The 14,768-nt window shown below is 43.0% G+C and overlaps 1 protein-coding gene across 2 annotated transcripts; it reads left to right on the top strand.

Moving 5' to 3' along the window:
- Positions 1 to 2,168: 2,168 nt before the first annotated feature.
- Positions 2,169 to 13,858, top strand: HEY2 (hes related family bHLH transcription factor with YRPW motif 2). Of its 2 annotated transcripts, none has more exons than XM_012475723.3 (5): positions 2,169 to 2,260; positions 4,171 to 4,249; positions 4,377 to 4,460; positions 6,802 to 6,883; positions 11,716 to 13,858. In XM_012475723.3, the coding sequence occupies exons 1-5, from the start codon at positions 2,178 to 2,180 to the stop codon at positions 12,399 to 12,401; spliced, it is 1,014 nt and encodes a 337-aa protein (XP_012331146.1). In that variant the 5' UTR covers positions 2,169 to 2,177; the 3' UTR covers positions 12,402 to 13,858. The 2 variants fall into 2 exon arrangements, with proteins under 2 accessions (XP_012331146.1, XP_064216788.1); XM_064360718.1 differs by lacking the exon at positions 2,169 to 2,260 and adding an exon at positions 2,272 to 2,418.
- Positions 13,859 to 14,768: the final 910 nt, after the last annotated feature.

Genomic DNA, 14,768 nt, shown 5'->3' with positions numbered 1-14,768 from the left:
GCTCGTGTGGCAAACATTAATTGCACCTGTAGGCATTACATTCAGAAAAACGCGCAGCCCTCACGGAAAGTTGTGATGGTCGAGCTAGCCAGCGGCGCGTTCACTAGTGGCCGGGACGTAGTGGCCCACCGAGCTTGGGCAGGGAGGTGGTAGGCGACTGGCGCGCGTCAGGCTCGTCACCGCTGGATTGCGGGGTCGGAGCGTGGACTGCGTCGGGGTACTGACCCGCCCTGCTCCGCGCCGCGTGCTCAGGCCGCCCTAGTGCAGCCGACCTAAGGCCCCAAACCCCGCGCCGACCCAGCACCTGCCCTGAGGCCGACAGGAGAGCTGGAGTTCACTGAGCCCCGCGGCCCTGCCGCTGGGCGCGGACCCTATCTAGCCCCACCCGGTCCCGCCGAGTGTGCGCTTTGCCCGGGGTTAAGTTTCAGAAGCCAGGATGTAACGATTCACAAGGTTATTGAAGGCTGTGGGGATCGCGCAAAAGAGATTTGAGTGTGTGGGGAAAGGGTGTTGTGTTCCGATAAGGGCCTAGCACGCTGGCCGCAGGTCCTCCGCTCTCCTCCGGTCCAAACCCTGCCAGGGTCCCGTCTTCTCCAGTAGCGTCCTTTCCTCTTCTCCCCGCCCCGCGCCGGGCTTGTGTGGATAGAGAACGGAGTGTCAAAGGGACGCCTGGGCCGATCCCCAGGAAGGTATTAATCCCCGTGACGGAGGGTTGTGGGGATCGATAGACGCCCCTTTCTCAGAGGCTCTCTCTCCACTGTGGACCAAGCGGCCCCGCTAACGTGTGGAGCCGCCGCCCTTCCCCCGGCACCGCCGCGCCGGAGCGGGCAAGCAGACCCCGGCGCCCCCGGCTGCGTCTTGCTCAATGCCTTCCCCCGCAGCTTCACAGCCAGGTGGCCGGTTCAAACGTCCTACAGAACGTGGAGAGAACCTGCAGCCGGAAAACATGATTTGAACGCACAGCTCGAGTTTTACACAACGCACGTTGTCCGAGGCACGAACTGCTGGACACGAATTCGAACTTTAGAAACCAAATTTAATTTCCAAGGGCCAGTCCTCACTTTCCAGATTCTTAACTCTGCAGCTGCGAGTACACCCACCAGGGGGACTGGAAGGAGAATGGAGGCAATTATCTGGATAATCCACGCCCCAAAAACTCGAACTTGAAAATCTACTACGATTATGTCCTGAAACACCCGCGTCATTGCTCTAGTCCTTCCTACCATCAGAGCTGACACAGCTCCAGTTCAACGGCTACTCCTCGGGGTCTAGGATCCACAGTCCCTGGGGGCCGAAGACCCAATGGAATTAACTGATGGATCGCAAACTAGAAATCACATTGTGGTGGACCGACCTGATAGGAAAAACTCGCGACCTCTCAAGAAACAGCCCGGAGGCCGCGGAAGTAGCCTCGGGAGTTGTCAGACGGAAAAGCAATTCTGATCTAAGGTTTTCAAAAGCCCCAGAGAGCAAATGTGACCGCTTGGGCCAGCCAGTCAACAGTTCCGGTCCAGACCGGACCACCGAGTGGGGCGGGCGGAGAAGCCGCGGCACCTCCCGACGTCAGACGCGCCCGCTCGCACTCAGCCACGCGCTCGGGGCTATTCTTTACACTCAGGACTGAAACTTCGCCCGCGACACCGCGGGGCGAGGAGGACGGCTGCAACTCGAAGTCCAGGGCCCGCCCCTCACCGGCCCGCCCCCGCAACGCCCGCGTTGGCGCCCGCGCGCTCTCCCGGCAGGCGTTAGCAAGACCGCGCTCACGCTTTCCCTGGCCGCTCCCCGCCCGCGCGCAGCGCCGGGGTCCCAGATCCGCGGCCGAGTTCCCACGCCTCGGCCCGAGCCTCGCGGCGGGCCTGGGCGAGAGCAGCCCCGCCCCGTGGCCCAGCCAATCGCAGGCCACGCCGACCAGTGAGGGGGCGGTGCCGGGCGGGCGGCCGGGGCTGGAGCGCGGGGGCGGGCGAGGTGGCCCCACCCGCGCGGGGGGCGTGGCCGGCGCCCGCTCCTGCAGCAGAGCAGAGTTGCGGCGTGGGAAAGAGCTGCTAGGAGCCGACCCCGCCGCCGCCGGAGCCGCGCCTGCCCAGGCCCGGGGAGGGAGGAGGCGGGCGCGAGGGTGCTGCGCCCTGCTTGGCGTTTGAGCTTCCGGCCGGGCTGCGCCCCGCGCGGTCTTCGCCGGGATGAAGCGCCCCTGCGACGAGACGACCTCGGAGAGCGACATGGACGAGACCATCGACGTGGGGAGCGAGAACAATTACTCGGGGTGAGCGCGGGCTCGGCGGGAGCGGCCACAGAGCTCGGGGGCGTCGGGAAGCTTTGTGCACGCGTGGCCCCCTGGAAATCCCGAGGCTACTCTCAGCAGCACCTGGGCGGAGAAGGAAAGTTTTGCCCGAGAAAGTTTGAGTGGTGGGCGCTCAGAGCGTGAGTTGGGATGGGGCAAGGGATGTGGATTTTCACCGTAGGGGTGGAGTGGCCTGGATGGGGGCGCCACTGAAAGGCAGGGCGCCGGAGTTGGCGAGGGAGGGTCCTGGCTGTCAGAGTTAGACGCGCGAACGGCAACGTCCACTGAAACCGTATTTGGGTGCACTTTCAAAATAGATCAGGAGAAAATAAAAACAATTTGATTTTTAATTTTTAGAGATACCGAAATCACGATTTGATTTTTGGAAGAATTAGAGCAACCTGTGATTTCAAGGCTAAGTGGATTGAGCTTTGCAGGTTGACCGTGTGTGACTTGGCTAACCCAAGAGTGAGTGACAGATGTAAGGATCGGAAAGGGCATCATTTTTTTGACTGCTTGTTCTCAAGTCTGGAAGAGATCGGCGTCGTAATCACAGAAGCCAGACCTCCACTTTCCTGTGACAGAGGGAGATTACCGAGGCATTTTAGAGCCAAGGCGGGTCAAATGATAATTGCTTCTAATTGGCATCCCCAGAAGCACCTTAATTATTTATCTGCAGCTGTCACTCAAAGAGGGAAATTCTTCCTACCTTTGGAAAACTGGTTTTCTTTCGTATTGTTGTTCCAATACATACAAAGCAAAGCCTGAAATCTGTAAGAGCAAAGATATTTACATGAAATCAACAGTTCGAGTATCTAATTATTAAAGTGTTCTTGTGCCATCTTTAAAAATGAGGTCTGAAAAACAGAAGCTATCACATGAAAGGTGAAACCCATAAAGAAGGAGTGAAAATGAGGGGGACATGTAATTCAGAAATAAGATCCAGAAGTGAGAAGGTGAGGTAATAGCAACTTGGTGCGTGCAGCATTTCTAGAATGAAAGAGAACAAATAACAGGAACCTGGGGAATTTGAGAACACAAAGAAGCATGATATCCATGAATTATGAAGAGAAACAGATAAAAACTAGAAAGGATTATAAAAATTATGTGACCAAATAATACTCTGATTGAACTTTCAATATAAAAATAACCTTCTCATTAGTAAATCCAAGGTAAATTGCAGCTTCTAGAGATTTAAGCTAAGCCCGAACGCTAAGACACACCAACATTTCATTTTCGAAGTAAAACATTCACCTAGTAATAAAATGAATTTTAATTTTCCTATCAGTGGCATATTTAGGGCATATTTTTGGAAGATTAGTATGCAAAACATCAAGTTTGTCCATTTTTTCCTGTTGCAATATAAGACCAACTGAAGTTTTGAAACCGTAAGATAACTTCTATTTATTTTAAAATCTGCACCTAGAGACAAGAGTTTGATGTATGACGACTGCACATCTGTTTGATAGCGGTGCTTAACATAACCTTGATTTGAAAAAGTGTCATTACTTTGTTCAGTGTGCCTGACAGGAGGGAGAAGGGAAGCTATTTGAGGAGATTAGCTGACAGTAAAATATATATGAGTGGAACTAAGAAGTGCTAATATCTAACTTCTCACCCTAACTGCACATAATTATTTCACTGGGAGACTCAAATAAAAATTCTGGGACATTTTGGCCAATGGGTTAGCATCTGGATTACATTTTTTAAAAAGGTGTAATGAGAGACAATGAGCTGAAAGTAAAGTGTTAAGAGTGAAGCAGAACTAAGAATAAAGTAAGGCAGATTTGAACTGTGGAATCATTCTGAATATTTAATGGGCACCACCAAGTACCCAGAAGAAACTATTGTTATGTTAATGCAGCACCTGACATACTCTTCTTATTTCATAGGCAAAGTACTAGCTCTGTGATTAGATTGAATTCTCCAACAACAGCATCTCAGATTATGGCAAGAAAGAAAAGGAGAGGGGTATGTGATTTTTCCTCCTTTTTATTTCATGTAACTCATACTAGTGTGTAACAGTTATATTTTTTCGTTTGAGTAATTTTATCATTTGTGAATTCATAAACTTTTGTTGTTTGCTTCTTTTGGATAGATTATAGAGAAAAGGCGTCGGGATCGAATAAATAACAGTTTATCTGAGTTGAGAAGACTTGTGCCAACTGCTTTTGAAAAACAAGTAAGCTAGCCCCTCCACGAACTCCCCCAAGCCCTCTCCAAAAAAGCTCAAACAATTTGATTCGCTCATCTGGGAATGTGGGTTCTTGTTAAAGCTCATTAAAATAATGGTGTATGTGCCCTGATCTGGCACAGAGCAGCTATTTCAATAAAATGCTTTGTTGTGGCAAAACTATTAAAAACATAATCCATCATGAACTTGAAAAACATTTCCATTCTTTAGCTTATTTTCCCCTTAAGGGTAACAGTATTCATGCTTTCTCTGTTCCTTCTATGAATACCAGTAGTGGTTTTACTTAAAACTGTGCTGTTCTTCAAAAAAAAAAAATACTGAAACATCTTTTTTTCTCAAAATGTTTCTAAAAAGTAATCTTTTTAATTAGAAAATAATTGGAGCCCAAGAAGTAATATCTCTAGCTCTATTTCCTAAATAATAATACTAACAAAATTTATTTATCAAGCCATTTGTTTTCATTTTTAATTCTTTGGTTGGTAGAATGCTGTTTGATTTGGGGCATCTTTCTAGAAGTTTGGTAAAAACGGAATTAGTCATAAATGCCCGTTTTCATAGTTCAAGTATTCCTTTACCAAAAAAAAAAAAAAAGAAGAAAGGAAAAGATTTTGCACACTTAGACAAGTAGAAAGCCAAATGTTTAAATCTTCTTTTGTGGTTTTAGAAAAGTCATGGCTCTCCCCCTGCCACAATGGCTAATGACAGATTTCTAAGAGCATCTTTCAAAGGACATGGCAGCATGACCTTGTTGAAAATACTTTCAATTTAATTCCAGTAGGGTATAAGACAGCAGGTGTTTGTTTATTCCATTTTGTTTGTTTACTTCATGAATCTGCAAACATTATAAAACAAGCCCTACAAAGTCCTTGGAAATTATCCAGAAACTGCAGTTTCAATTATTAGTGACTTTACTGAATCTACTTGTACCATTGTCATGGAAAAGTTAAACACTGACAAAGTACAAAACATAATATGCTACTGATTATACATTTTTTTAAGACAAAAAAAGACACCCAATCTATATGCAGAGACTGTCTTTGATAAACTAAAAATAACGTGGAAATTGTAGTTTTGATATAGTGGCATTTTCAGTGCCAATCCACTTCAAGTGAAAATGCCAGTAATCAATGATGTTATTAAAATTTGGAGTATTTAAAGGTCTGCAGTATGAGAAGTCTGTTTGATTTTTTTTCTTTTCTTGGTTTGTTAGATTTTTTTTTCTTAAATGTTGACTTAAACCTTAAAAGCAAACCTCAGTTGTTTGGCAGTTAGTTACCATAAACACAAGCGCTCCCATTTGCAGAGCCTGGCTACCAACCCTAGTGTGTTGGCCCTGTCACAATGTGATTAGAGGAGTGTTCTTTAGAGCAGTTAAATAACTCTGGCACTCTCACTGTATGTGGTGCTGATAATTTTCACAGAACAAGTAAAGCATAGGGACCTGAAATAAATCTTAGTATCCTTAAAAAGAAAAAAATGAGAACATATTGGTATAATTATTTAGCTCTTCCAGGAAATAAGAAGCCACCCACAGCCCCCGTCCCCAGCCAGTTTGAAATGGCACATTTCTATTTCAGTTGGTTACCAGAGGTTTCCTTATTTTGAAAAGCAGCGACATAAAAATATATTTGCAAGACAATTTTATTAAGAACTATTTTAAAAAGTTCAAAAATCCTTAAGCATTTAAGATGCTTCCTAGGTAAACAGTGAATTATTGCTTCTTGTTTGTGAGCTTAGAAATTCACAGTGACACCTGCTGGTAATTATTGGAGAAAAACCTTAAAAATCTTCCCCTCAATTATAGTGTTCTATTGTGAATTCCTTATTTCAGAATGTAGTAGGCCTGTGAGAGGGTTTATTAGAATTTTCTATTTAAAAAAAATTTAACAATAAATCGTTAAAATCCTATCTCCTTATCTTCTTGAGTTGTTATTCAACTCCTCTAGACTTTGGCTTTATAGAACACTATCCATGCCCCATAATAAAACATATTATTAACCAAGATACAGATTGAATGCAAAGTTTGAGATTTTTCCAATTGAAATAGTTTTGCTGTGGTGATCTTAGGAGAATAATTATTCTTATGATTTTAAAAAGTCATTCTACTTTCTTTTAGTCTCTAAAAGTTAAAATAGCAAATACCTGTCATTAGGTATGACATTAATTAGTGCTTTCATGTAAATTTTGGAAAGAATTCAAAGTTTTCTGTGAAAAAATAGAACTTGGATTTGTCTAGTGAGAAGGAAATTGAAGCCATAATGCTAAATTCAGCGTATAATGTTTCAGATTAGTTTCTGAACATATGATAATGTATTATTTATTTATGAAGGGATCTGCAAAGTTAGAAAAAGCTGAAATACTGCAAATGACAGTGGATCATTTGAAGATGCTTCAGGCAACAGGGGGTAAAGGTAAGTAGATGACTTCATTTTTTTTTCGCCTTTTTTACCTTTCTCTTTCATGTTATTCCCCTAATATTGTAAGGAAGTCATAGTTGAACAGTTCTTTAACAAGCTGGGATAGGCGGCCCCAGATTAAAGCCCTGGAAATCAATGCTAATGGCAGGATTGAACTCGTGGGAAAGAACTTCTGGAACAAAAGAAGCACTTGACCCTGGGCTTGTGTTTGCTTTCATAATACTGTGGGAGTAAAGCTTCATTCACAGCAGCCTGGTCCGAGATTTGTTTAGGACTTAAGAAGCGCATGCTGGAATCTGTACAGAAAGAAAAAAACACACACACACAAACATCCAAACATAAACAGGAGGTTAGAAGCAATTCTTTTCTCCTTCTCTTTCTTTCTTCCTACTCCTTGTTCTCCTTCTTCTACATTAAGTGAAAGCTAAGACTGAAAATAATTCAGCTATTCCAAAGGAAGTGACTCTAGAGTTATTTTCATTATTGCTTTTAGATTTTGGTTGGTCTTGAATTTAAACCAAACAGAATAGTTGAAGTGCAGGTAGGAAGTCTCTGCACTAGAAGCCATTAATGGAGCAGAGTCATTCCTGGGAAAAGCAAACAAGAGCAGGCACTCCAGGTCCAGGGCCCTGGAGAGGTGTCCTCTGTGCTAGATAGTGACTTAGGGAGGAATTGTCAAGGTGATGAGAGACGATCTCTCATCTCATGCTAAAAATAGCCTTGAGATCCTAGTTCACTCAGATTTCATTATCCGACTTACACATCACAACTCAGACTTGATTTTGCCCCTCTGAATCTTTTTCATCCTTCAAAGAATCCTCTGATATTCACCTTAGCCAAGGGTGTTATTCAGTATATTTAACAACTGAATAAGGAGAAAGTATCACACGGATTTAAGGGCTGCAACTAAATCCTGGAGGCCTCCCTGTCCTCAGCATTAACCTTTTACTACACAGTATATGGGTCCTAGATCAGGGCAGAGGCAGGGCATTGGAGGGAAGTAACTGTTTACCAGTATTTAACTCCTATATAGCCATACCACTGAGGATCCCTAGGACATCAGCCCTGATCTTAACCATCTTTAACCTGTGTCTAGTAGGGACGGAGGGTAACCATTGTATAGTTGTATAGAGAAGCCCCAATGGGTTGACTTACCCCAGATTGTACCTTCTTAAGGAACCATCCTGAGTGAGAATCGGTGGCCTGAGATGCAAACGTTCTTACATAATGGAGAAGATAATTTGATTAAATCACCAAAGCCAATGATCCCATCTAGGTTGACTGCTGCTGTGCCTTTGACCTAAGAAAAAAGTAGTCTGCTGTACTTTGAGGGCTACACTAGCAGGATAAGCGCCAAAGCCCCCTGCAGCCCCATGATCCTGTCTCTACAACTGTTACCTCAGGATGTTACGAGACTGATTGAATTAGTCATGCTGCAAGAAAATTTGTTTGATTGCTTTATTTCCCTTAGCATTGTTAGCCACAAGTCTAAGTTTTCTTATCAGGGTTTCAAATATTTGGCAGGAGCTATACTTGTAAAGAGTAATATTGTTCTTAGGCTTTATTATAAAAACTAAGTTCCATCTTGATTGCTATTCTTGGCCACCTGGACAGTCCTAAAATTTGTCCCAGAATAGTTTGTGAACAGACATTTCCAAGTAGACACCATACACGTTGCCTGACTGTCAGGTCACTGAAGATGTCATTGTACTGGAGAATGACCTTCAAGAAGGGAGCTGGTGGTTTGGGCCAGCACTGGAGAAGACTTGCAGCTGCCTCATAGTACAGTGGTGAAGGGCGTTGCGTCTGTAGCTGGATTGCGTGATTTCAAATCCTGGTTCTGCCATTGATTAGCTCTGTGACTTTGGGTAAATTACTGACCCCTGGAGCTCCAGTTTTATCATCTGTAAAAAGAGGACAGTTATAGTATCCATACTGTAACTCATAAGCCTGTTGCAAGTTAATTCACTTAATGCCCATAGGATAGTGCTGGCACAGAGGAAGTGGTATGAACATGTATGTTACTGTTGGCCCAAGATCCATTCACAAAAGACACCTACTTATTTCCCTCTGAAGTCCACAATAGCATAGGAATGACATAATTTATATTCCTTAAGATACAACAGGAAGCTCAGCCATATACAACAACGTAGCAGGCAAACCACAAATTTCAATTACTTCATGACCAGTAAAGAAAATTCTTAGAAGCTCTTGGGGCTCCAATTCTATTAGCTCATTCTTTACAGTCTGTCTTGGTATGACAATAGTATCTAGAGAGGATTTAGTAGAATAACCTAAGCTTTGAAATCCCTCTGGATTTCTGAACTGTATCTATTCTATTCATTACCCCCGTCTTGCTCTCATGGGAGTCAGAAGTCTGCAAAGCCCTAGAGAGAACCCTGAGGACCAAAATGTGAAATCTTACGTGAATACCTCTTCTTCAGGAATAACTTTTCATCCTAATTCAAGGGGCTGTGTTTGCTAACTATGTCAGAGTCCTGGGATGATAACTATTTTTGCTGCTGATCTTCCACATTTCATGGTATTCTCTTGGTAATCAGCTTTGTACTGTTGTTGTTTCTGTTTTAATACTGTGTATATTTGCCACAAATATCTTTTGGGGACTTCCAAATTGTTGGAATTTTAGCTTTAGGACTTTGAATATATGTGACTACTATTTCCAAAGCTCTTTGATTACAGATTAAGATAGTCTAATTTTTAATAGGTGATGAATAAACACGTAATACTTCGATCAGCAAAAATATAAACAGATAATGTAGTAAATGCTTTAGATAAAAATAACTGCTGGGTGTGGTGGCTCATGCCTGTAATCCCAGCCTTTGGGAAGCCAAGACAGCAGGATTGCTTGAGTTCAGGAGTTCTAGACCAGTCTGAGCAACATAGCGAGATCTTGTTTCTACTAAAAATCAAACAAATTAGCAGGCATGATAGTGCATGCCTGTAGTCCCAGCTACTCAGGAGGCTGAGGCAGGAAGATCACGTGAGCCTGGGAGATGGCGCCTGCAGTGAGCTGTAATTAAGCCACTGCACTCCAGCCTGGGTGACAGAGTGAGACTCTGTCTCAAATAAGTTAGGGCTGGGTGCAGTGGCTCATGCCTGTAATCTCAGCACTTGGGAGGCTGAAGCAGGCGGATCATGAGGTCAGGAGTTCAAGACCAGCCTGACCAACATGCTGAAACCCCGTGTCTACTAAAAATACAAAAATTCAACGGTCATGTTGGCATGTGCCTGCAGTCCCAGCTACTCAGGAGGCTGGGGCAGGAGAATCGCTTGAACCCGGGAGGCGGAGGTTGCAGTGATCAAGCCACTGCATTCTAGCCTGGGCAAAGGAGTGAGACTCTGTCTCAAAAAAAAAAAAAAAAAGTTAATAAATAACCTTGTGATATTTCTTATGTATGTACACATCCCAAAAATGAATAGACTAAACTTTTGATTTGAAGATTGCTTTTTTACAAGTTGTAAATGAAATGAAAAATCTGTTTGTATATACCAGAGGTCACTCATTCAAAGTAGGTGACTTTTCCCTAAATGTCTGATTATTATTGTACCCTAAATTAGACATTATTGTTTCCTTTTTTTCTTTTTGAGGCAGAGTCTCGCTCTGTCGCCTAGGCTGGAGTGCAACAGCATGCTCTTGGCTCACCGTAACCTCCGCCTCCTGGATTCAAGTGATTCTCCTGCCTCAGCCTCCCTAGTAGCTGGGATTACAGGTGCATGGCAACAAGTCCGGCTAATTTTTGTATTTTTAGTAGAGATGGGTTTCACCATGTTGGTCAGGCTGGTCTCGAACTCTTGACCTTGTGATCGGCCCGCCTTGGCCTCCCAAAGTGCTGGGATTACAGGCTTGAGCCACTATGCCCGCCGACATTATTTTCTATTCTAATGTATTATCTTTGGGCAGAGACTCAGATAAATGTGACCAAGCTCTAGCCATTTTTAGGGTAGTAACTATAGGTATAGGAGTACATGCATATACACTGACAAAATTAATATACATTATTTTGTTGGGTGTATACCAGAAAAATGTAAGGACATATATTTTTTTGAACTTCAGAAAAACTAGGAGTTAACCTATTGTGTTTTCATACCAGGAACTTAGCCTAATATTACTGACAGAAAAATAAGATCTTCAAATAAGAAACCAATTTAAAAAAAAAAAAACTTCATTTTGTTTTCATTAAATTTTTTATACAAAGTTATAACAAGATGTTTTCACTTTGTTGATAAAAAACATTGTGAGTCAAGGAGCATTTATGAATTTATTGCGATTCTAGCACATTTCTAAAGTCCTCAAGCTGCTAAGGTGCGCTTGCATCTCTGTTAAAATGCCAAGAGAGTAAAGATGTTTCAGATAAGCCCTTTAATCTTCAACTCATGTGACAGAGACAGAGAGACTGGAACTCTATAATTCCACAAAAACGTTTCCTGGGGAATTTCACTATCCCACAATACAAAAGGGGAGACCCCATTTCTTTCTCTGGAAGTGTTTGAAACGCGGATGTTCTTAATTTTTTTCCCCACTGTGATATTTAGCTGCAAGAACAACTGTAGTATATTGCATTGCCAGAGTTGTCACACATGTGAGTGGCAAAGTATACTTTCTTAACTTCTGCAAAAAATTAAAACCATAAATAGCTGGCAATATTTTCAGAAAGGATTATCATTCCACTTCAGTATTCTGAAGGACAGAGTGGAACATCAGTGGGTAGTTATTCTTAACTGTACCATTTTCTCACCCCTCACCCCCCATCTCTCTCTCTCTCAATCTCTCTCCTGTCCCCCACTTTGCTCAAACCCACTTTTAGGCTACTTTGACGCACACGCTCTTGCCATGGACTTCATGAGCATCGGATTCCGAGAGTGCCTAACAGAAGTGGCACGGTACCTGAGCTCCGTGGAAGGCCTGGACTCCTCGGATCCGCTGCGGGTGCGGCTCGTGTCTCATCTCAGCACTTGCGCCTCCCAGCGGGAGGCGGCGGCCATGACATCCTCCATGGCCCACCACCATCACCCCCTCCACCCGCATCACTGGGCCGCCACCTTCCACCACCTGCCCACAGCGCTGCTCCAGCCCAACGGTCTCCATGCCTCGGAGTCCACCCCTTGTCGCCTCTCCACAACTTCAGAAGTGCCTCCTGCCCACGGCTCTGCTCTCCTCACGGCCACGTTTGCCCACGCGGATTCAGCCCTCCGAATGCCATCCACGGGCAGCGTCGCCCCCTGCATGCCACCTCTCTCCACGTCTCTCTTGTCCCTCTCAGCTACCGTCCACGCTGCAGCCGCAGCAGCTACTGCGGCTGCGCACAGCTTCCCTCTGTCCTTCGCGGGGGCATTCCCCATGCTCCCTCCAAATGCAGCAGCAGCAGTGGCTGCGGCCACAGCCATCAGTCCACCCTTGTCAGTATCAGCCACGTCCAGCCCTCAGCAGACCAGCAGTGGAACAAACAGTAAACCTTACCGACCCTGGGGGACAGAAGTTGGAGCTTTTTAAATTTTTCTCGAACTTCTCGCAATAGTAACAATGTCCTCCGTTTCAGAGTCAGCTTAAAACCTCTGCACCCTGAAGGTAGCCATACAGATGCCGACAGATCCACAAAGGAACAATAAAGCTGTTTGAGACACAAACCTCACGAGTGGAAATGTGGTATTCTCTTTTTGTCTCTCTCCCCTTTTTGTTTGGTTTAAGGCAGCTCGGTAACTGACATCAGCAACTTTTGAAAACCATACTTGTTACCATTTAGAAGTTTCCTGGAAAATATATGGACCGTACCTTCCAGCAGTGCATCGGTATGTCTGAACTGGGGAAGAAAAATGCCCTGACTGAATTCTCTTGAGACTAGATGGGAAATACATAGGGAGGAGAGTGAGAGAGTCTTGTTTCGTAAGTGCCTGAGCTTAGGAAGTTTTCTTCTGGATATATAACATTGCACAAGGAAAGACGAGTGTGGGGTTAGGTTAAGAAAGGAAAGGGACAAAAGTCTTGTAATAGGCTGCAGACATTGGAATACCATGCCAGAGAAGAATATTCTGCTGAAACTAACAGGTTTTATTGGTCAAAATGATTGCTGAAAGTAATTTTCAAGTTGAAAGACAGTTTTATCTTAGTTTGCCTTCTTTGTACAGACATGCCAAGAGGTGACATTTAGCAGTGCATTGGTATAAGCAATTATTCCATCAGTTCTCAGATTAACAAGCATTTCTGCTCTGCCTGCAAGCCCCCAGGCACTTTTATTTTTTGGATGGCTCAAAATATGGTGCTTCTTTATATAAACCTTACTTTATATAGTGCACCTAAGAGCAGTTGCCTACCATGTGCCCACCAGAAGCTACTTAATTCATGCCAGCTTGAAAACTCTCCAGTTTGCGTGAGTTTGGATTAATTTATTCAGTTTCATTTGGACTATTTTTATATATTTATCCTCTTCATTTTCTCCTAATAATACAACATCTACTCTTGTCACCCTTTGGGAGAAGTTACATTTCTGGAGGTGATGAAGCAAGGAAGGAGCACTGGGAAGAGAAAAGCTACAGTTTTTAAAGCTCTTTGTCAAGATAGTGATTGCATTTGATCCCAAAGCAAGATGAATGTATGCAATGGGATGTACATAAGTTATTTTTGTCCGTGCCTAAACTAGTGCTATGTAATGGTGTTGTGTTTTTGTTTTTTTCGATTTCGTTTAATGACAAAATAATCTCTTAATACGTTGAAATCAAGCACGTGAGAGTTTATGTTTAAAAGATAAGAGACACAGCATGTATTATGCACTTCATTTCTCTGCTGTGTGGAGAAAGCAATAAACATGAGAATGTTAAACATTATGCAAAATTATACTTTTAAATATTTGTTTTAAAATTACTGTACCTAGTCTTTTTTGCATTACTTTGTAACCTTTTTCTATGCAAGAGTCTTTACATATCACTAATTAAATGAAGTCCTTTTTGACTATTTTTTATGTGGATGAGTTGCTTTGCAGAAATGTAGCTTTCCACTTTTTATGTGGAAAGTCGACATGAATCTTGAGAGATCTTTATTTACTAACAATTCAAGCTCTGGCTTTTCTTTATGTATTTCAAAATCATTTGACTTACTTAATTCACAGCTTGCCTGAAAATAACATTTATCTGACCTTGTAAACTAAACATAGGCAGGTAAGATATTTGGAGGCGAAATCTAATCAGTTTCCTCTGCCTTTTATTCTTAACTACAGTTCTTGGAAAAGTGCAAATTCAAGACTTCCAAATAGTGTACCAAATATAGGATAATAAGCCTGAACATGTCATACATGTTGTAATTCAAAAACATTTGTAGAGTGTTTTAAAAACATCACATACATACATGATAGGCATATACATCCTAATGATAAATCCCCTGTGCTTCGATGACAGTTTCTTTTATTGCTGTGGAAATTTTATGGATATTGCCTCCGCTTCAGTGAGGCCTAAAATAAACTATAATAGTGCTCCTGAAGCTATTGGGCCAAACAACATGAAAAAAATGAAAGTGATTTTTATTATGCTTATCAATTCGTACAAAGGAAACAGGAGATTTTTACATTATTCTGGTCTTGAAAAATAAGCACATAGTTTAATTTCTGTCTGTAAGTGGGTAATGAAAAGGTGCAAGGGGGGCAAAAGCAAATCACTTTGTTTCTCTTGTCTATAAGCCCTGTGGTTCTTATATCTTCAGTTGGCTCTAATAGAATAAGGTAGCAAAAAAGAAAATTGATTTAATTGTCTTAGGTGGTTGCTTTATAATCATGATTTGTGGACAACAGCCATATAATTCTTAAAATTTAAAACCTGAACATATGCCTATTGTAATGTCAGCATTCAGATAACTTCTTTTCCTTTTTTTTGA

The sequence above is a fragment of the Aotus nancymaae genome, unplaced genomic scaffold, assembly GCF_030222135.1.
Source record: "Aotus nancymaae isolate 86718 unplaced genomic scaffold, 86718_ANA_hifiasm-v0.15.2.pri h1tg000040l, whole genome shotgun sequence".
Lineage (NCBI taxonomy): Eukaryota > Metazoa > Chordata > Mammalia > Primates > Aotidae > Aotus > Aotus nancymaae.
This window is presented reverse-complemented; position numbering and strand designations above follow the sequence as displayed.